We start from the raw sequence: 23,433 nt of genomic DNA on the forward strand, positions 1-23,433 counted from the left end.
GTGGAAAAATTCAGATGTATATATCAACAAATGTAGAAAAGATGAGAGTAGATATTTGACCTGAATTGCTGAAATATGGTAAAGTTTTACAGTTGATAATTCAGAAGGTCTCTGATAGCAGGAACAAATTCCAGACAATTGGAGTAGAGCTCTCATCATGCTAATTTATAAAAAGAAATATAAAATTTGATTGCAAGAATCATAGATGAGTTTCTTTGAGTATTCCAGAAAAGATATATGCAAACATTCTTAAAGACTGTAGTGAATAGGCAGCAGGATTTACAGTAAAATAGTGGAGAAATCATGGGAATGTAACAAAGATCTGTATTTAAGTTTTGTTGATTTGGAAAAGGCATATGACAAGGTGCCAAGAGAGAAGCTATTCAACACGCTACAGTTATATGGTGTCAGTGGGGCATTATATCAAGCAATACTTAGTCTTTATTTGAGTTGTAAGTCAGCAGTTGGAATTGAAGGAAGTACAGGAAGATGGGTTAATGTTAAATCTGGTGTGAGACAAGGATGTACATTATCCCCTCTGTTATTCATTATCTGTATGGATCACATGATGAAGGAAAGTGGTATTAAACATGATATCAAAATTTGAGATGTTAATGTCTGCTCTTTGTTTTATGCGGACGATGTTATACTTCTAAATAAATCCACTACAAGTCTGCAAGATTCACTGACTAAATTGAAAAACTGTTGTAATAGATATGGTATTGAAGGTCAGCAATAAAAAGACAATGAAAATAGGCAGAATCATTAAAAATGTCAACTGTGTTATGAATGGAGAACCTGTGGAACAAGTAAAACATTTCAGCTACTTAGGAACTATTTTTAGTGAAGATTTTAAATTAAATATAGAAATAGACAACAGAATCAACAAAGCTGGTGTGGTAGGAAGTCAATTGAATAAATTCATATGGAATAAGAGAGAAATTAGTCGGAACACTAAATTAGCTGTATACAAGACATTGTTCAAACCAGTTTTAACTTATGTATCTGAGAGCTGGGTCAGAAGTAAAACACTTGACCAAAGACTAGAGACTGCAGATATGAGAGTCCTGAGAAAGATTAGAGGCGTGAACAGATGGCATGCATCAATGGAAATATCATATTAAAAATAAGGATATTAGGAAAGAACTTGATGTTGTCAGCATCCAGGAATGCGTTAGCAGAGCTAATCTCAGGTGGTATGATCACTTAAACAGAATGGGCGAGGAAAGATTAGCAAAACAAGTGTTCTCTGCCAGGTTGGCAGGAAAAAACGACCCAGAGGAAGACCAAGATATAGGTAGATTGATACGGTACAAAGTGCCTGAGACGATAGAAATATAAGATCTGATAATGTTGGAGTCTTGACAAGTAACAGACTGATTTGGAGGAAAATTGTAGATAGGAAGTTTGTAATGATGTAAATTTTTCATGTAGTGCTATCATATCCTCCCCCCCCCACCCCCCCCCCCCCCCACCCCCCCCCCCCCCCACCCCCCCCCCCCCCCACCCCCCCCCCCCCCCACCCCCCCCCCCCCCCACCCCCCCCCCCCCCCACCCCCCCCCCCCCCCACCCCCCCCCCCCCCCACCCCCCCCCCCCCCCACCCCCCCCCCCCCCCACCCCCCCCCCCCCCCACCCCCCCCCCCCCCCACCCCCCCCCCCCCCCACCCCCCCCCCCCCCCACCCCCCCCCCCCCCCACCCCCCCCCCCCCCCACCCCCCCCCCCCCCCACCCCCCCCCCCCCCCACCCCCCCCCCCCCCCACCCCCCCCCCCCCCCACCCCCCCCCCCCCCCACCCCCCCCCCCCCCCACCCCCCCCCCCCCCCACCCCCCCCCCCCCCCACCCCCCCCCCCCCCCACCCCCCCCCCCCCCCACCCCCCCCCCCCCCCACCCCCCCCCCCCCCCACCCCCCCCCCCCCCCACCCCCCCCCCCCCCCACCCCCCCCCAATATCTCAGCCCTATTTCAGTTCACAATGAACTCAGGCTATTTCGTTTGGCAAGGAAAGTTCTACAAACAGATAGAGGGGACAGCCATGGGTTCACCACTTTCCCCACCCTTGGCCAATTTCTTTATGGAGACATTTGAAGAAAAAGCCTTAAACTCCGCCCCACAAAAACCCACTATTTGGCTTCGTTATGTGGATGATGTGTTTGCTATTTGGCCACATGGCTCAGACTCACTCCACTCCTTCCTAACACACTTAAACAACCAACATCCCAGAGTCCAGTTCACCTTAGAAAAAGAGGAAAACAACACCCTCCCCTTCCTAGACACTTTAATCACCCGCCAGCTTGATGGATCTTTGGTTTTCTCTGTTTACAGAAAACCCACCCACACTGGCAGATACATTCACCAGCAATCCCCCCCCCCCCCTCACAACAATATGGGGTGATAAAAACACTATATAACAGGGCAAAATTAATCTGCTCAGATGACAAGGCCCTGACTATGGAACTAAACCACATCCTCAACACTTTCTTAGCCAATGGCTATAACCCCAAAAAAATCCAAAAAATACTAAAACCTGAAAACCACAACCCCCCTCAACAATAAAGACTACACCAAGTTTATCACTATCCCCTACATCCAGGGCACCTCTGAAAAAATAACTAATATCCTCAAGAAATATGACCTTACTTCCTGTTACAGACCATATAAAAAGTTGGCATCCCTTATCCGCTCTACCAAAGACCAACCACTTCCCCTAGACCTACCTGGTGTATACCAGGTCCCTTGCAGCTGCAAATTGTCCTACTTTGGCCAAACAGGCAGAACAACAAATATCAGGATTTCAGAACACCAAGACTACATCCGGTTTCACCAGTACAGCCGCTCTGGGCTGGCAGACCATGCCTTAGATACCCACCATAAAATTCGTTGGAAGAAGACAAAAATAATCCATCGCAGCAAGTTTAAATACGAAAGATTATTCAAAGAATCTTCAGCAGCTCTAAAAAACGTTCCTAACCTCAACAAATTTGGGTGCATGAAACTGCCCCAAATTTGGGAGACTTTCATTATGAGAACTTCAGCCCAACGGCCAAGACTACCAAATTAGCCCGCAAGAGGGCACCATTAGGACTTTAGGAACAAAATTAGTGTCTTAATTTCTGCCTCATTTGCTTTGTTAGTTCCTGTAGTGCACATACCATATCTTTATGTTCCTGAAGATGACAATGTGACATTGTCGAAATATAGAAGTGATTCATTAAAGTTATCTTTAATTAATTTACTTTATATGCGTTGTTAATTCCGTAAATTAATTACCAGTTATGTCTAACCAACGTATAAGTCTTACCACTAGAGACAATCCTTGTTGTTTTTGTTGCCTCGTCAAACTGAATTGAGAATAATTGGCCACAAAGCTTCGACAAAAGCTGTTGCTGCATATCTTCACCAATTCAATGAGCAACAGTATCATTTGATAGAGATATGTACTGTAGTGGTTTAGTAAAACTTTCTCCAATTATAGTTTCTACAATATCAATTGCGACTATCAGAATTAGGTCTTCTCCGATAATGTGGAGCTTTTTGCACCTAGCATATTTTATATGCAACTTTGTAAGAAGCTAATAAAGCTTTTTCATTTATAGACAAAACTTTCTTAATGCTAGATTTTTGCTTTTCAAAACATTTCAGTTTGGCAGCAAAGACCTGTCGAGGTTTGTTAACATACTCCTTATGAAGTGTTTCCAAATTGCCTCAGTAGTGCAATTGGAAGGACGATGGTACAATGCACTCTTCGATTGGAATAGGCCTAAATTCGATTTTCGTCGTGATGGGACGAATCTTTATGTTGACTTTTTCAATCTAAGATGAGTTAGCCGATCTCATACGGGGGTAGCAGGGTTTTTTCCTCCCAGAAACTCGGGTTTTTCATCCCGCATACAGACAAATCGGCCCTTCAGAACACAAACAATTTACAGATAAAACAAATACTAGTTGTGGTGGTGGGTGGTTGGTGGAGATGATTGGTAGTAGAGGTTTGGTGTAGTGCAGTTGTATAGTAGGTGTCCTCCTGCGATGAGTCTTCGGACTCCTTGGAGGTGTAACGAATAATAATAATAAATATCTTTTAAGTTTATTCGGTTTCATGCTATCGGCCACCAAAATTTTCGAACAAATAACACACAGTGGCCTTTTTTCATCATTTACTTCAGTCTTTGTAAAACCGAAATCTAAATATTTTGCTGCATACATTCTTGATTTTACTTTCAGTGTGATATTCTGTGAACCTGAATTTGTTGATGTTGATGCTCCACAGTTGTCAGATGCCCGCTTAAGTCCAATTAAAAATTTATTCATTTCTCTACACTAGAAAAGATTGTTCTTATGCTGTCGTTGTGAATAGGAGTAAAATAACGCTGACCATGACTTCTCACTGTTGGTCACTGTTGCAGTGTTAGTGCCGTCTTGCCATTTCAATCCTTATTTATACTTGCAGAAACATTTCCAGAACATTTGAGACTTCCTATAATGAAATTGCAAATGTTTCCAAAAAGCCAATATGATTCAACAATCTGTGTAGTGATGCCAGATCTATACAATTTTCGAAAGATTTGATGACATATTTAAATTTGTGTAAATATATAAAATTTTTAATTAATTCCTAGTTTTTTTTTTGTTTTGTTTTGCTAACTTTTATGGGTTTTGTCAGTGTCTCAACACAAGCATTGCAAGGGGGGGCTGCCACAAAAACTAATAGTAAAAAATGGGGCACACACACATGAAGGTTGAGAAACACTGATTTAAGGCATTTTTCTAACTGCATCAATTCACCAAGGTTTTGGGTATCCTCTGAATTGTTTTTCTGCCGTCCTAACATTAAGTGACTATTTTGTTTACAATGAGGTTTAATGGAAGGAAAACAGCACAAAGAAATAAAGAACGGATTTAATGGTTTCAATATTCACAGACATCTTCTGGGATACAATATACATGGAATAAGTGAAAGATATCAGACTAGAAACTGAAGTCCTGGGGGAGCACTCTCTATGGGTGCTGGTAGCTAGCCTTGACTGTTGGATGGTAGACTAAAAAAAATCGTTTCCTAAATCTCAGGAGGCTGAACACAACCATACTTATTTAGAGTAGTTTTTTCTTTTTAATCTGTTGCAAATTCCAGAAGTCAATTTTTTTACTGTGGTAAAACATAGTAGTAGTTTTTTCATCTGATTCTCTGTATGAAATCAGCGAGACCTGACTGACCACAGTTATGTCAGTGGATGTACTCCTTATGTTCTTGAAGCCAATGCTAGATCCAGTTTATTAGTATGACAAGTTGCAAGAACACGAAACTTGTAAAATCTGGAACAGTGGAGGAAGTTGATCCTTAAGATAGTGGATAAGGACAGCCACCGTCTTATGTTGAGACAGATGTGAGATAACAGGATGATCAACTATTTTTTTGGTAATCTTTGACATCATAGCTATTGGACAGGAAGGTATGATGAAGGAAGGAAGCCTGGTTGAAAGAAAGGTTGGATGTTCTGTTAGCAGAGGTTTTAATGATATCGTGTTGTTATAATGGGGGATGATGGGAAAGTTTATTCATCTGTCCATGTGGATAGGTTTTCATTTAAAAAAAAAAAATCTCTTCACTGTTTTCAAATGAGGTAAAGATAAACTAGTGAAATGTAATACTATCAAAACACAATCCTGTCTTCTCTTGAGAAAGGGTTCTCCTCCCCAGCTTCTGATAATATTCTGATCTTCAGTTCAGATTAATTTTCTCTCTTCGGGTTGGCCTTCACATCTAGTTTAGCCTGACACAGACACATGACATCAATAGCCTCCTCATTCTCAAAAAAAAAAAAAAAAAAAAAAAAAAGGGTTTTTCAAAACACTTTCTTTCCTACTGAACTCCTGATACTAAATCCCAAATCTTCCTCACCTTTCAGTATTGTTCTTACATTTAGGTAAAGATGAATGCTTTAAAAAAATTGCAATATAAATAAGGGCTTGGACTATGATAATATCAGGTTCACTTTTTAAAGATACATCCTTAAAAATGATAACTGACAAGAAATTATAGAAAACATATGGATCTCTATTTAGGCTTTGCTAATCTCAAAAAACATATGATGATGTACCAAGAGAAGAAAGCATTTCAAACACTAAATTTCGAATGGTACAAATTTAACCTTATCCAGAGTGATGAAGGAAATAGTGTACTAATGACAGTACTCCATTATTTTTATTAAAGTTTATTGCCGTGGTTATGGTGTAATTTGACTGACCTTGTGGTGCTTAGTTATTCCAAGCTACATGATCTTCCATAATCAGTGGTTTAAGCACTGATCTCTTTTCCATATTTCAGTGAGATGAGGATAACCTATTGATTTTAGTGCTACCAAAACACAGGCCTTATATATAAGCTTGTACCTATCACACCTTGTGGGTGAACTAAGAATTGTGTATAATCTAGAAACTCCAATTTGGATATCAAACACTGAAATCTTCATGCAACTTTGGATCTCTTATCCCTAGTGGGAATTAGAAACCATGACCTATAATTCGGAGAGCTGAAGTGCTGTCTTCTTAATTTATTCTCAGCCAGCTAGGTTGGCAACTTTATCTCTAAGGCCAAAGTAAATCTTGGAAGCGCTGGTAAGTGACTAGAATTTGAGTGTGAAATTATGTAATGTATATAATTCTGTTTATGTTTGCACCTGAAGTATCTTCAGGACTGAGGAAACTTGTAGTAAACGTGGACCAAGCTCTCATCACTCCTTGTCTCAGTATCTCCCATAATGCAAAGCACATCTCCTTGTGGACACGTATAATGCTATACATTAAGGGAAGAGCCACTATCCAGACCAGTTATGAACTTTATTGAGGTCTCATCAGTGGGAGCCAGACCCAGAAGTGGTGATACTGAGGCAGAAGCAATGGAGAGGTCATATTTACTTATACAAGTTGCCAAAAGGTGTACCGCCTTATTATTAAATTACTCTGGATTTAGAGAAAGACGTTGGAAGCTTATTTTCCACTTGGTTAGACTATAATAAATTTAGTTTAATCCTTTTTCCAAGTGTAAGCAAACAAAGTTTGCACCTTAAGTATCTTCAGGACTGAGGCAACTTGTAGTAAAGGAGGAGTAAGCTCTCATCACTCCTTGTCTTAGTATCTCCCATAATGCAAAGCACATCTCCTTGCAAACATGCATAATGCTATGCATTAAGGGAAGGGCCACTACCCAGACCAGTTTCGACCTTTATTGAGGTCTCATCAGGGGGACCCAGCCCGCAAGGAGATATACTTTGCATTAAGGGAGATACTGAGACAAGGAGTGATGAGAGCTTGGTCCACCTTTAATACAAGTTGCCTCAGACCTGAAGATACTTCAGGCACAAACTTTGTTTGCTTACACTTGGATAAAGGATTAAACTAAATTTATTATAGTCTAACCAAGTGGAAAATAAGCTTCCAACATCTTTCTCTAAATCCAGAGTAATTTAATAATAAGGTGGTACAGATTTGTCATGTTGTACCATTTTGTATTTTGGTTTAACCAATAAGAATACAATTTGGTCAACTAAATCCCAAATTGCCAGCCCATCCTCATTCGTTCAGTATCCAGGTAGATACTCAACAGGGTGCACCACGAGAAGGTGAGAATTGGACATTAGGACGGAAGCCCTGGTCGGTTCTCCACATTCCTTGGCTATGTGGAGGTCTCCTCTCAGTTATACAGCTTTGACCCTTAAGCACACCCCAACTCAACATTACCAGAGTTAAAGATCGGTAGTATCAGCATAAGAAGCCTGAATGGCAAAGAAATGGAGCTAGCTGAGGAATTAGATAAGTACCAGATCGACATAATAGGGGTGACTTGGGGATCTAAATAGCAGAGGAGGAAATGATTGTGAGACATACAAAAATATTTTGGGAAAATTTGGAGAAAAGAGCAAAGCTAATAATAATGGCAAATACCTGTTGGATTTCTGCTCAGGACATGGACTGGTTATTACTAACACCATCTTCCAACATAAAAATTTGCACAAATTCACATGGAGAGAAGAGGCAAGGAATAAGAAAAATGTCATTGACTATGTTATTATTGATAGTGATGTTTTCTCCCTAGTGCAGGACACTAGAGTGTACAGAGGATTTGAAATTGGAAGTGATCACTATTTATTCTTGAGCAGGATAAAATTGAATTTCATATTGAAAAGAATAACATTTAAGAAAGTTTTAATGCTGGAATAAAAGTTGAGCAGCTCTCAGATGTGAACTGTAGACTAAAATACACAAAGATTATTAAAGAAAAAATGAAAGAGTTTGAGAACAGGAACCAAACCTTGGAGATTCAGTGGCTAGCCTTGAAAAAAGCCCTGATTGATTTAGCTAGAGAGACATGTGGTGAAGTTGTCTGCAAGGATAGAAAAATTAGAACTCCATGGTGGACACAGGAAGTTAAAGAAACAGTGAAGGAAAAGAAGAAAGCATATCAAAAGTTCCTGGCAAATAAGTCAGCTTATTCTCTTACAGAATACAAAGACAAATGTAAGAAAGCTAAACACTGTAAAACTAGCTAAACAAAAGTCATGGAAGGACTTTGGCAAGAACATTGAAAATAAATATCAAGAAGGTGGCAAAATATTCTAGAGGTTGTTGAAGAAGCTTAGGAATGGAGGAAAGAATGCTGTAAAAGGAGTTAGAGATGATAAAGTTGAAATGAAAATGCGAGAAAAAGATATCCTTGAAGTATGGAGTAATTACTTTGAAAAACTGCTAAATGAAACAAGCAGTGATGACAGCACAGTGATAAAAAACACTGACCAGGCATGCAGTCAGGAATACATATCCATACTTGAAGTAGAAAAAGCCATCAAAGGCTTGAAATGTGGAAAGGTAGCAGGAGTAGATGATATTTGACCAGAAATGCTGAATGATTGTGGTATAAAAGTCTTACGGTGGCTGCACTGCATAGTTCAGAATGCCTGGACAGAGGGACAAATTCCCGATGATTGGAGTAGAGCCCTCATAGTACCCATATATAAAGAGGGAAATAAAACTGAATGTGAGAATTACAGAGGTATTTCCCTATTGAGTGTTCCTGTAACGGTTGAGAAGAATTGTGGAAGAAAAACTTGTTGAAGAACAAGCTGGGTTCAGGTCAAATAGAGGCTGTCAGGATCAGATCTTCACTTTACGACAAATAGTGGAGAAATCATGGGAATGTAACAAAGATCTGTATTTAAGTTTTGTTGATTTGGAAAAGGCATATGACAAGGTGCCAAGAGAGAAGCTATTCAACACGCTACAGTTATATGGTGTCAGTGGGGCATTATATCAAGCAATACTTAGTCTTTATTTGAGTTGTAAGTCAGCAGTTGGAATTGAAGGAAGTACAGGAAGATGGGTTAATGTTAAATCTGGTGTGAGACAAGGATGTACATTATCCCCTCTGTTATTCATTATCTATATATATCACATTATGAAGGAAAGTAGTATTAAACAGGATATCAAAATTGGAGATGTTAATGTCAGCTCTTTGCTTTATGTGGATGATGTTATACTTCTAAATAAATCCGCTACAAGTCTGCAAGATTCTCTGACTAAATTGAACAGCTGTTGTAATAGATATGGTATGAAGGTCAGCAATAAAAAGACAAAGACAATGAAAATAGGCAGAATCATTGAAAATGTCAACTGTGTTGTGAATGGAGAACCTGTGGAACAAGTAAAACATTTCAGCTACTTAGGCACAATTTTTACTGAAGATGGTAAACTAAATATAGAAATAGACAACAGAATCAGCAAAGCTGGTATCGTGGGAAGTCAACTGAATAAATTCATATGGAATAAGAAAGAAATTAGTCGGAACACTAAATTAGCTGTATACAAGACTGTGTTCAAACCAATTTTAACTTATGGATCTGAGAGCTGGGTCAGAAGTAAAACACTTGACCAAAGACTAGAGACCGCAGATATGAGAGTCCTGAGAAAGATTAGAGGCGTGAACAGATGGCATGCATCAATGGAAATATCATATTAAAAATAAGGATATTAGGGAAAAACTTGATGTTGTCAGCATCCAGGAATGCATTAGCAGAGCTAATCTCAGGTAGTATGATCACTTAAACAGAATGGGCGAGGAAAGATTAGCAAAACAAGTGTTCTCCGCCAGGTTGGCAGGAAAAAACGACCCAGAGGAAGACCAAGATATAGGTGGATTGATACGGTACAAAGTGCCTTAGACGATAGAAATATAAGATCTGATAATGTTGGAGTCTTGACAAGTAACAGACTGATTTGGAGGAAAATTGTAGATAGGAAGTTAGTAATGATGTAAATTTTTCATGTAGTGCTATCATATCCTGTACACTCCTTGAGGGTACATGGCAGGAATTTGATGATGTGGTACACCTTTTGGCAACTCGTATAAGTAAATATGACCTCTCCATTGCTTCTGCCTTAGTATCACCACTTCTGGGTCTGGCTCCCATTAATGGGACCGTAATAAAGGTCAAAACTGGTGGGGTAGTGGCCCTTCCCTTAATGCATAGCATTATACATCTCCGCTAGGAGATGTGTTTTGCATTATGGGAGATACTGAGACAAGGAGTGATGAGAGTTTGGTCCATCTTTACTACAAGTTGCCTCAATCCTGAATTTACTTCAGGTGCAAACTTTGTTTGTTTACACTTGGATAAAGGATTAAACTAATTTTATTATAATCTAACCAGAGTGGAAAATAAACTTCCAATTCTGTTTATGATGTTGCCTTTTGCTCATTTTGATAAATATAAAGATGTTTTGTTTGGATTAGAAGATTTTTGTATTAATTATGTTAAGAGCTTTATAGATCTACAAACTTTTATTTTAGTTGTTCAAAAATGTAGCTGAGAGAGGACGATGGGGTGAAAAACTAATGCAAGCCTATTCTGAGTATAAAGAAGGTCATGTAAATGAGGCAGTTGTGAAATATGCATTTTTAGGAGAATTAGGATTTGAAGTAGCCCAGAGTAATGCTGCTTTTATATTGGACAGAGGTAGGTTTTTTAAACTTGTTCACTTTACTTACCTTTACCCCCCCCCCCTCCAAAAAAAAAGTAAACCTTCATTCTATTGAATGATTTATCATATATCTGGAAATCTGAAATCTTTTCATCATGTTCCAAAGATTGTCATAAGTTGAATAAATTACTCTTTGCAGATAATAAAATGTAATGTTTAAAAATAAATTACATTTACTGTATCTGTGTTTATGATCAGACCTTTGCTCTTTTCTCAGAAATTTGACTGTTCTGTTCGTTGATTTATGAAGTAACTGTTATAGAGATTTCAAGTAATTGATCCTGATTTCACTTTATAATTGATAAAATGCAGAAAAATATTTTCTTTCACATGTTAGCACAATTTCCTAAATCTGATGACATCTAATGGAAATACCCATTCAGCAGGCAAAGGATAATTGATATTGTATTAAAATAAATTGAATGGTTTTGCTTTAAATCTGTGTAGAAATCATTTTTATTTTCCAATTAAGTACACATCTGTATTTATTCAAGAGGATAGCATTTGCTATGTATATGGATGTTAATGTACTTCATTATACTTTACTAAAGGAAACCACAGCTTTGCTTATTTGAGAAGTAACTTGGAAAAAAGTTCCACATTTGGCTTCCAAAACAGCAATTGCAAATTATCTTATTCTTACCCATCTACTGTACTCTGTTTGTCTGCATTAAAAAAAAAAAAAAAAAAAAAAAGCCACCTACCTGTACCACCCATTTTCATTAAATGAAAAGTAGCTAAGTTTCAAAATCTAATTCAATTATGCATGTTCATAATTCAGATTGCATTTGGATTTCAAACTACTGATTGGTTTGTACATAATTGTGAATTATTATAAATAGTAATTTTTTAAACGATTTTTAAAATTTAATTAATTAATAAATTAATTTTTAAAATGTTTTTAATTTTTTTAAAAGAAACATATTAAAAGAAAGACAAATACCAAATAATATCCTAAAAGCAATCACAAGTATATATGAGATAATCAAATACAAGTAAGATTAAATCACGAGCTATCATATATGAGAGAGATAAACCAAGGGATCTGCCAGGAATGCCCCTCTCATCAACTCTTTTTAATATTTACTTAAATGAAATAATAATAAAATAGAATAAAAATTTCCGTCAAGGTATTAAACTTTCTCCTACAGTGAACCTAACACTCCTTTTTGCAGACGACCAAATAATAATTGCAAATTCTGAGGATAATTTACAGTAAGCTATTTTAGATCTAAAATGAGATAGCCAAAAATTATGGTATGATAATATCAACAGAAAAATCAAAAACTATGGCCTTTAAAGGACAAAATCCAGCAAGAACTAAAATAGTAATAGATATCATAAATTTAGTTTAATCCTTTATCCAAGTGTGAGCAAACAAAGTTTGTGCCTGAAAGTATCTTCAGGACTGGGGTTAACGTGGTACAACACCAGGATGACTCCTTGCAAAGGTGGAGCAAGCTACCAACACTCCTGTCTCAGTATCTCTCATAATGCAAAACACATCTCCTTGCGGATATGTCTAATGTTATGCATTAAGGGAAGGGCCACTACCCAGACTAGTTTTGACCTTTATTGAGGTCTCTTCAGTGGGAGCCTGGCCCAAGTGGAGATACCAGCCAGAAGCATTAGCAGGTCATCTCTACCTATAGGAGTTGCCAATTGGTGTGCCACCTTTTTAATAAATTACTCTGGATTTAGAGAAAGATGTTGAAAGTTTATTTTTCACTTGGTTAGAATATCATAAATTTAGTTTAATCCTTTATCCAAGTGTGAGCAAACAAAGTTTGCGCCTGAAAGTATCTTCAGGACTGGGGGTAAGGTGGTACAACACCAGGATGACTCCATGCACACCAATTGGCAACTCCTAGAGGTAGAGATGACCTGCTAATGCTTCTGGCTGGTATCTCCACTTGAGCCAGGCTCCCACTGAAGAGACCTCAATAAAGGTCGAAACTAGTCTGGGTAGTGGCCCTTCCCTTAATGCATAACATTAGACATATCCGCAAGGAGATGTGTTTTGTATTATGAGAGATACTGAGAGAGGAGTGTTGGTAGCTTGCTCCACCTTTGCAAGGAGTCGTCCTGGTGTTGTACCACCTTACCTCCAGTTCTGAAGATACTTTCAGGCGCAAACTTTGTTTGCTCACACTTGGATAAAGGATTAAACTAAATTTATGATATTCTAACCAAGTGAAAAATAAACTTTCAACATTGTAATAGATAACAAGATCTTAGAACAGGTGAATTCATTTAACTACCTAGGATGTATGATCACATAAGAAAAAGATATAAACGTAAAAATTGCGAAATATTTAAAAATAACAGGTGTAATTAACTCTATATTTAAACCAAACCTAGTGCAAAAACAAACCAGACTAAAAGTATACAATACATTAGCCTACCAGTCTTAATGTATGGAAGTGAAATCCGGACAATAAAACAAAAAGACAAAGATTAATAACAGCAGAAATGAAGTTTATGAGAAAAACTGCAAACTATACCCTATTTGATCACAAAAGAAACGAAGAAATTATGAAAGAATTAAACCAAGAACCAGTAATTGAAAAAATTAAAAAATATAAACATAAATGGATGGAACACGTTCAAAGAATGGAAACAGAAAGATTACCAAAATAAACCATTAGGAAAAAAAAAACCAGGATGTCCTCTTAAACAATTCAATGACGACTTTTAAGGCCGGAACAGGCCATGCTAGGCCTAAAATCCTTGATACGCATGATGATGATGAGTAATTTTTTTTTTCATTGTAATTTGTGTTTTTCTCTTTTTATGTGACTTCCACCTACAAATGGATTAGTATTTGTAATTATTATTGTTGACAGACTGCACGTGGAACTTTTCAGTCCACTTCCCGTTTCCAATAAGTACGGTGGAGGTCTCACATCAGCAACAGAAATCTTATACCACATAGTCTCCTTGCCATAGGCTGTTGATAGCAACTCCCATGTCCTCAGTCTATTCAGTTCTTCTCAAGAGACTACAGTTGAGTCATTGCTTATGTTTTCCAACCTTGCATTATCAGCAAAGCTGGAATTCTGGATACTATTCAAAGTATCATTAATATGCAAATTAATGACTCAAGGACAGACTTGCATTGATTATTTAATTGATGAGTAGTTGATTATTATATTTATTTCATATTCTTCTGTTATAGTGGAAGGTTTGTTATTTTGAATTTTCTTTGTAATAGCATTGATGATCATATTACTTTGGGCTGGATTTTTTCAGTAGTTAGTTAATGAGTTCACTATAATGTATAGCCAACTTGAACACTATTGTTTATAATCAAAATGGAGTGATTACTTGAATAATTTTAACCCACTTTAATCTAGACAGTATCATATAAGTCAGGGGTCTCCAAACTATGGCCCTTGGGCCAGATCCGGCACACCATATGATTTTATCCGGCCAGGCCAATTGGACTAATTTTTCAATAAGAATCCGCAGGGAAAAAAAACATGGGGTGTTGATAGATTTCAAATGCATTAATTAAAATTGTGTTCAAAATATGGAGAAAAGAGCAAAGCTAATAATAATGGCAAATACCTGTTGGATTTCTTCTCAGGACATGGACTGGTTATTACTAACACCATGTTCCAACATAAAAATTTGCACAAATTCACATGGAGAGAAGAGACAAGGAATAAGAAAAGTCTCATTGACTATGTTATTGTTGATAGTGATGTTTTCTCTCTGGTGCAGTACACCAGAGTGTACACAGGATTTGAAATTGGAAGTGATCACTATTTAGTCTTCAGCAGGATAAAATTAAATTTCATATTGAAAAGAATGACATGTAAGAAAGTTTTAAAGTGAATAAAAGTTGAGCAGCTCTCAGATGTGAACTGTAGACTGAAGTACACAAAGATTATTGAAGGAAAATGAAGGAATTTGAGAACAGGAACCAAACCTTGGAGATTCAGTGGCACGCTTTGAAGAAAACCCTGATTGATTCAGCTAGAGAGGAATGTGGTGAGGTTGTGTGCAAGGATAGAAAAATTAGAACTCCATGGTGGACACAGGAAGTTAAAGAGGCAGTGAAGGAAAAGAAGAAAACATATCAAAAGTTCCTGGCAAATAAGTCAGCTTGTTCTCTTAGAGAATACAAAGACAAATGTAAGAAAGCTAAACACTGTGTAAAACTAGCTAAACAAAAGTCATTGAAGGACTTTGGCAAGAACATAGAAAATAAATATCAAGAAGGTAGCAAAATATTCTAGAGGTTGTTGAAGAAGCTTAGGAATGGGAGAAAGAATGCTGTAAAAGGAGTTAGAGATGATGAAGGTGAAATGAAAATGGGAGAAAAAGATAACCTTGAAGTATGGAGTAATTACTTTGAAAATTTGCTAAATGAAACAAGCAGTGATGACAGCACAGTGATAAAAAAAAAACACTGACCAGGCATACAGTCAGGAATACATATCCATACTTAAAGTAGAAAAAGCCATCAAAGGCTTGAAATGTGGAAAGGTAGCAGGAGTAGATGATATTCGACCAGAAATGCTGAAGTATGGTGGTATAAAAGTCTTACAGTGGCTGCACTGCATAGTTCAGAATGCCTGGACAGAGGGACTAATTCCCAATGATTGGAGTAGAGCTCTCATAGTACCTATATATAAAAAGGGAAATAAAACTGAATGTGAGAATTACAGAGTATATCCCTATTGAGTGTTCCTGGTAAGATATATGCAAGTATACTTGAGAAACAGTTGAGAAGAATTGTGGAAGAAAAGCTAGGTGAAGAACAAGCTGGATTCAGGTCAAATAGAGGCTGTCAGGAGATCTTCACTTTACGACAAATAGTGGAGAAATCATGGGAATGTAACAAAGATCTGTATTTAAGTTTTGTCGATTTGGAAAAGGCATATGACAAGGTGCCAAGAGAGAAGCTATTCAATACACTACAGTTATATGGTGTCAATTCGGCATTATGTCAAGCAATACTTGGTCTTTATTTGAGTTTGAGTCAGCAGTTAGAATTGAAGGAAGTACAGGAAGATGGTTTAATGTTAAATCTGGTGTGAGACAAGAATGTACATTATCCCCTCTGTTATTCATTATTTAAATGGATCACATTATGAAGGAAAGTGGTATTAAACATGATATCAAAATTGGAGATGTTAATGTTAGCTCTTTGCTTTATGCAGACGATGTTATATTTCTAAATAAATCCGCTACGAGTCTGCAAGATTCTCTGACTAAGTTGAATAACTGTTGTAATAGATATGGTGTGAAGGTCAACAATAAAAAGACAATGAAAATAGGCAGAATCATTGAAAATGTCGACTATGTTGTGAATGGAGAACCTGTGGAAAAAGAAACATTTCAGCTACTTAGGCACGATTTTTAGTGGAGATGGTAAATTAATTATGGAAATAGACAACAGAATCAACAAAGCTGGTATTATGGTAGGAAGTAAATTGAAGAAATTCATATGTAAGAAGAGAGAAATTAGTCGGAACACTAAATTAGCTGTATACAAGAAAGTGCTCAAACCAGTTTTAACTTATGGATCTGAGAGCTGGGTCAGAAGTAAAACACTTGACCAAAGACTAGAGACCGCAGATATGAGAGTCCTGAGAAAGTTTAGAGGCGTGAACCGATGGCGTGCATCAATGGAAATATCATATTAAAAACGAGGATATTAGGAAAGAACTTGACATTGTCAGCATCCAGGAATGCATTAGCAGAGCTAATCTCAGGTGGTAAGGTCACTTAAACAGAATGGGCGAGGAAAGATTAGCAAAACAAGTGTTCTCTGCCAAGTTTGCTGGAAAATTACCCAGAGGAAGGCCAAGACGTAGGTGGATTGATACGGTACAAAGTGCCTTAGACAATAGAAATATAAGATCTGGGTAATGTTGGAGTCTTGACAAGTAACAGACTGATTTGTAGGAAAATTGTAGGTAGGAAGTTAGTAATGATGTAAATTTTTCATGTAGCACTATCAGTACTATCATAGTGGCTTGATAGGGAATTGCGATGTACAAGACGGGAATGAGAGCGGTGATCTAAGAAAGAGTGAGAGCAACTATACAGAGAGAGAGAAAATGGTTTGAATAATAAAAAAAATGAGGAATTATTTGTAGGAAGTGAGATCGCAAGGTTGCATGCAGTGATACAAAATGCGCAGCGGCAATTAGAGCACCTGCAAAACTCTTTCCAGTGTGATTCGGCTAACGTAAATAACCAGCATAAGAGTGGGCAAGTTTCTGAAATGGAGGAAAGAATGTTGTATGGTGACTCGTTATTAAGAGGAGTGATAGATGGGAGTGTAACTAAATCGTACTTACCAGGTGCGAAATTTAAGGATGTAAGTGAGAGTATTAGAGTGCAAAAACAGAGGGTGAAAGAATTAATAATTGTGGCGGGTACGAATGAATTGAAAGGTGATAAATTTTTTATGAGAGTGGACTTGAAAGTATTGTTAAAGGTAGCGAAAGAAAAGAGTGACAGAGTTAGAATGGTGAGTCTGTTGCTGCGGTATGACAGAGAAGAGTTTAGGAGGGCCATAATCACAAATGACATTATGCACAGGTTATGCAGACAGTGTGGTTTGGAATTCGTGGACGTGTGGAATGAGTTTGATGGGCAAAAGGACTTATACAAGATGGATGGCCTGCATTTGAGTGGACTTGGTGTGCGAAGACTGGAAAAAGTGCTGCTGAATGAAGTGAAAATGGATGTGCAGAACCAGGGAAACTAGAACTACCAAGGATGGGGGGGTAGTGGATATGCAGACATCAGTGAGACAATTGAGTGTAAAAATGTATATAATGTACCTGAGCCAGCACTAAGGACAAAACATAGGAATGGAACATTTACAATAACGCATCAAGATATGGGTGGAACAAAGGGATCACTGCATTTCATGTGTACTAATATCAGGAGTATTAGGAACAAGAAGGAAGAATTTTTGGCCTTGATTGGCTCTTTCTGGCCACAGGTTATTGGCATTATTAGTGAAATATGGCTGACGAAAGATGATATAGTTAGTGGGATAGAATGTGTAGATTATAGTGTGTTTAGGAGGGACAGAGAGAATAAAATGGGGGGGAGGGGTGTTATTGATGATAGCTGAACTGCAGCCAAGGAGAATTGAAGTTGTATTGCAGGATAGTGAAAGAAGCTCATTTGAGGCTATTTGGTGTGAGATTGAGACTGGCAGAATAAAATATACAATTGGGTGCTGCTATAGACCAGGTGATGGAATGGATGGTGGAGATAGTATGCATAAACAAATTGATGAAATGAGTGGAAGGAGGGTAATTATTATGGGGGATTTTAATTATGGTAACATTGTTTGGAAGGAGGAGAGGACACGTGAGTAAGGAAATGGATTTTATTCAATTATTAAGGGATAACTATCTGAGACAGCATGTAATTGAAAATACTGGGGGTGTGAGAGTGCTTGACCTGGTAATAGCATCTCACAATTTGACTGTAATGAATATGACCATGTTGCCACCTATTGGTGAGAGTGATCACAAGGTCTTGACCTGGGAGGTGGCTAAAGGTGTGGAATTTTTGATTAAGACAGGGTATATGTGGAATTACTGTGCTGGCAAGTATGACAAGCTTAGGAGATTGCTTGGATCAGTGCCATGGCATGTACAACTGCAAGGGCTGGACGTCGATAGAGCATGGGGAGGTCAAGGAGCATTTACAGGAGTTTATGGCTGATTGTATACCTAGGGTCCGAATAGTAAAACAAGTAGGGGTTAAATGGATGAATAACACCATTAAGCTTGAGCTGCAAAAAAAAGAAACAACTGTGGAGGGAATTTAAAGAAAGGGGTGACCTGCAGGCACACGAACGGTATAAAGTGCAAGCCAGAAGGGTAACGAGTGTGGTAAAAACAGCAAAAGCCGATTATGAAAGGAAACTAGCTATGCAAGCAAAAGAGAATCCTAAACAGTTCTTTCAATATGCTGCAAGCAAGAAAAAAAAACTGTACATGGCAAAATGATTTTAAGGAATAACGATGGTAAGGAGGTCACTGAACCAGTCGATATAGTGGAGTTACTGAGCGCCCACTTTGCAAAAGTATATCATCCAAGTGGTGACATTGAAAAAATGAAGGAGCCATTAGTTTATACGGGAATTGTGATGAATGAAGTGGAGATGAATAGTCTATTACAGAACCTTAATGTGAATACATCTGTGGGATTGGATGGTATACCGGCACGGGTCTTGCGTGAAGCGGCTAAGGAATTATCAGTGCCCTTGACCATGTTGTTTAATCTGAGTGTCGAGTCTGGTTTAGTCCCAAAGGTGTGGAAAGAGGGGAAAATAGTTTCACTGCATAAAGGAGGATCCAAGACTATGGTTGCAAATTACCGACCGATCAGCATATCAGGAGTTGTCAAGGTCTTGGAGAAAGTAGTCAAGAGAAAAATACAGGAATGGATTGATGAAAATGAGATACTGTACAGGGGACAGCATGGCTTTGTAAAGGGTAGATCATGCCTGAGTAACTTGCTCAAGTTTTATAATAAGGTGACGACTGAACTGGATAATGGAAATGGGTTTACAGTGATACTGCTGGATCTGGCAAAGGCGTTTGACAGGATACCACATGGAATTCTAATCCGTAAACTACAACATATAGGAATGGATATAGGGTTGGTGAGATGGATAGGTGGGTGGTTGATGGAGAGATATCAAAGAGTGGTTTATTCAGGAGTGGAGTCCAAAAGACAGCCTGTGACTAGTGGGGTGCTGCAGGGTTCTATTCTTGGACCACTGCTGTTTAATCTGTTCATTAACGATATAGGGAAGGATCTAAGTGGAACAGTTCATTTGTTCGCTGATGATGCAAAGTTGGGGAGGGCGATAGTGAATGCAGAAGATGTCAAAGTCTTGCAGGATGACTTAGATAGGTTGGAGTTCTGGGCTAAGGTGAATGGATGTCAATTTAATGTGACAAAATGTAAGGTTATGCATTTTGGGGCGAAAAGATTAGCAGTAGTATACCACATGGGTGGAACTGTACTCCAAGAGATTGATGAGGCCAGGGACTTGGGAGTGTTGGTAGATAGGGAGATGAAGTTTAGGCACATTGCGAAAGTAGCTAAATCAGCTCATCAACTCACTTGGTTGTTGAAAAATACTTTAACGAGCAGAGACAAGCAAGTTATTGTACCTCTGTACCGAGCCTTGATAAGACCTCATCTTGACTACTTTGCCCAGATTTGGTCACCTTGGTTCCTTCTTGATGGGGAGGGGGTGGAGAGGATCCAAATGCGAGTGACTAAGATGATAGCAGGTCTATGGAATGAACTATATGAGAACAGGTTGAAGATTTGTGGATTGCAGAAACTGGTTGATAGGCGGAAAAGGGGAGATATGATTGAGACATTCAAATTGCTAAAAGGATTCTATAAGATTAATTCAGAGGATATTTTTGAGATCAGGACTGGTGGTGGGAGAATTAGGGGACACCTGTGGAAGCTGGGCAAGCGTGTGGTTAGCAGTGGTGTTAGAGCTGGGTTCTTTACTTTTAGAGTGGTAAATGAGTGGAATAAGCTGCCAGTCTGTTGTGGGTGCTATGACAGTGGGCGAGTTCAAGGCACGGTATGATAGATACTGTGAGAATGTCGTATAGTTGTGTGGACATGATGTTTAGGGCCTCCCTCGATGAGTCTAAGGACTCCCTGGAATAGCCCAAAAATAATAATAATAATATCCTGTACACCCCTTGAGGGTACGTGGCAGGAATTTGATGATGATGATGGTATTCAAAATATATTTCTGAATGCCAAAAAGTAACCGTAATCCAAGTTATGGTCTTTCTGAATTGTAAAAGGTCTGTTAAAATGGACTAACGAAGAAAACAAATTTAAAAGAATTCAAAAAAGGAATACTTTTTTTTTTTATTTTACAAATTGAGTATTACATTGCATAAATGTGTATGTAAAGGTGTGTATTCATTATTCACATATTTGCTCGTATGGCGTTCTCGTGATTTTAAAAATTCTATAATTATTTATAAATTTATTCTGTTTTATAGGGTTAACATGGATGGGAAAAAGAAATGAAAAGTTGATCATGAATGTCGTGTGTTTAATGGAGAATGGGGCATAAAACATTACTTCATACAATCAAACTCAAAGGTTAAAGCTGTATGTCTCATGTGTAAAGACACTGTTGCTGTGTTGAAAGAATACAATATACACTGCCACTATGAAGCAAAACAATGCTTCAACATTTTTGCAACTTAGAGAAAAGGAGCGTTCAGATAAATTTGAATCATTGTTTGCATTCTCAGCAAGGCTTATTTACAAAAGCAAACTCAGAAAATGAAGCCTTAACCTTGGTAAGTTACAAGGTTGCTTATGTGATAGCTAAAAAAAAGAAAACCATTCATCGATGGCAATATCATCAAAGAATGTATGATGGAAGCAGTGGCCGAGTTATACCCAGAAAAACTTAATATTTTTAAAATAAGTCTTTCGCCAAATACTATTGCTCGTTGGGTCGAAAATATGAAAAATAACATTATCCAGCAAGTTGTAGGCAAAGCACAATGTTTTAGTTGGTATTCTCTCGCGCTGGATGAATCAACTGATGTTTGTAATACTTTGCAACTCGTAGTATTTTTACGTGGCATTGACGATGAACTTAATGTCACACAGGAATTACTGTCACTTCACAACATGCATGGTACTACATCAGGAGAAGATATCTTCAAAGAAATTAAAAAAACACTAACAGAATATAATTTGGACTGGAATCGTCTGCAGTGCATGATAGTTAATGGAGGAAAAAACATGTCTGGTATAAAAATGGGGGTTGGTTGGGCAAATCACAAAAGCTTGTGAGGATGCAGAAATATCAAAACCAATGTTTCTTCACTGTTATCCACCAACTTTGTGGAAAATACGTTAATATGAGCTGTGTCTTGAAACCTGTTATTTCTATGGTAAATTTCATTCGCTCCCATGCAATTAATCATCGCCAGTTTAGATCTTTCCTCAAGGAATGTGATTCTGAGTATGTTGACTTGACATATTATACTGCATTTCGCTGGCTTAGCTGTGAAAAGGTTCTTTCGTGCTTCTTTCATCTCAGGAATGAAATTGATATATTTCTTACCGAGAAAAACCGTTACGAACCACTTTTATCAGATACCGAGTGCGTTTGGAAATTGGCATTTTTTGCAGATCTGGTGAACCACATGAACAATTTGAATTTAAAGTTTGTGATTTATTATCTCATATCAAGGCATTCAGAGCAAAGTTGATACTTCTGGAGGGCCAGGTGAAAAATTGTAACTTTGCTCATATGCCATACTGTGCAGAATTGTATAAGCAGATTTCCTTTCTCATTTGCAAATTTAGTTATTTCAGAACTTAAACAACAATTTCAGTAGCGATTTGCTGATTTGGACACTAATGCTAGAGAAATAAGATTGTTTCAAAATCCGTTTGACTATGTTGTTACTGATGTCCCAAGTCAACTTCAAATAGAAATTATTGAACTTCAGGCAAATGAACATATTAAAGATAAATACAAGGAAGGAAACTTGATCGATTTTTATATTTGAACTCTGAGCAGTTCCCAAATTTGAAGAAATTGGCTTATGAATTTATCTCTATTTCCTCAGGGGCTCACTTTAGTGAGTACGGGCGTTGCAAACCCGAGGTACCTGATGTTGGACCATCCTTTACTTCATGTAATATACATTTGTTATATTATCTGTAGACTGGTCCCTCCTCTTCCTCCCTTCTTTCTTCTCTTCTTGCTCCTTCCCCTGAATGCTATTAGAGTATTTGAGGGGAATCTTTCCTATTTTGCTGTGTCATTTCGTCTTGTGCTAACAGAACATTATCAAACACTGTAACATGATCAGGCCATTAAAAAATGTTCATACCGCATCGTCCGTCACGCGGGTTACCAAGGGACGCGTCCGGGTTTTAGGCAGAGGGACCCGTTCGAAAAATATGTTACAGTCTCCCTTAGACACCACTCCTGAGCACTCTACTAGAGGAAACTCCATCAATGTGCCCGCTACCCATTTGGGAAGGTGTCTAGGGGCAGCGCAAAGAAATGGTTCTGCAAAAGGACGGAAAATGGCAACGACAACGGCACCAGACTATGGCTTTAGGCAACTGGGACATCTTCTCTCTGACAGGGAAGGAGTTGGAACTGGTCGAGGAAGCCAAGCGCTACTGGCTAAACTTAGTCGTGCTTTCTTTGACCAAGAGGAGAGGCTCTGGAACTGTCAACCTGGATAAGGGGTGGAAGCTCCACTAATCTGGTGAGCCCGACAAGTCTGCTCAGGCAGGTGTGGGGATACTCCTCACAAGCCCCCAGCTGTCAGACTGTGTTGCTGAGTAGATCCCATTGTGTGTTAAGGCTTCAGATGAAAAACCATGA

At 38.3% G+C, this 23,433-nt stretch overlaps 1 protein-coding gene across 1 annotated transcript in view; it reads left to right on the forward strand.

Moving 5' to 3' along the window:
* The window catches only part of LOC150101399 (protein sel-1 homolog 1-like), a 279,247-nt gene that overhangs the window by 204,208 nt on the left and 51,606 nt on the right, over window positions 1–23,433 (forward strand). The window contains exon 15 of the mRNA XM_090400935.1: window positions 10,837–11,002. Coding sequence (XP_090257061.1) covers window positions 10,837–11,002 — 166 coding nt within the window. The remainder of the gene's footprint in view (window positions 1–10,836; window positions 11,003–23,433) is intronic.

This window comes from Typopeltis vanoorti, chromosome 11, assembly GCF_054136105.1.
Source record: "Typopeltis vanoorti isolate ZY-2024b chromosome 11, IOZ_Tvanoo_1.0, whole genome shotgun sequence".
Classification (NCBI taxonomy): Eukaryota; Metazoa; Arthropoda; class Arachnida; order Uropygi; family Thelyphonidae; genus Typopeltis; species Typopeltis vanoorti.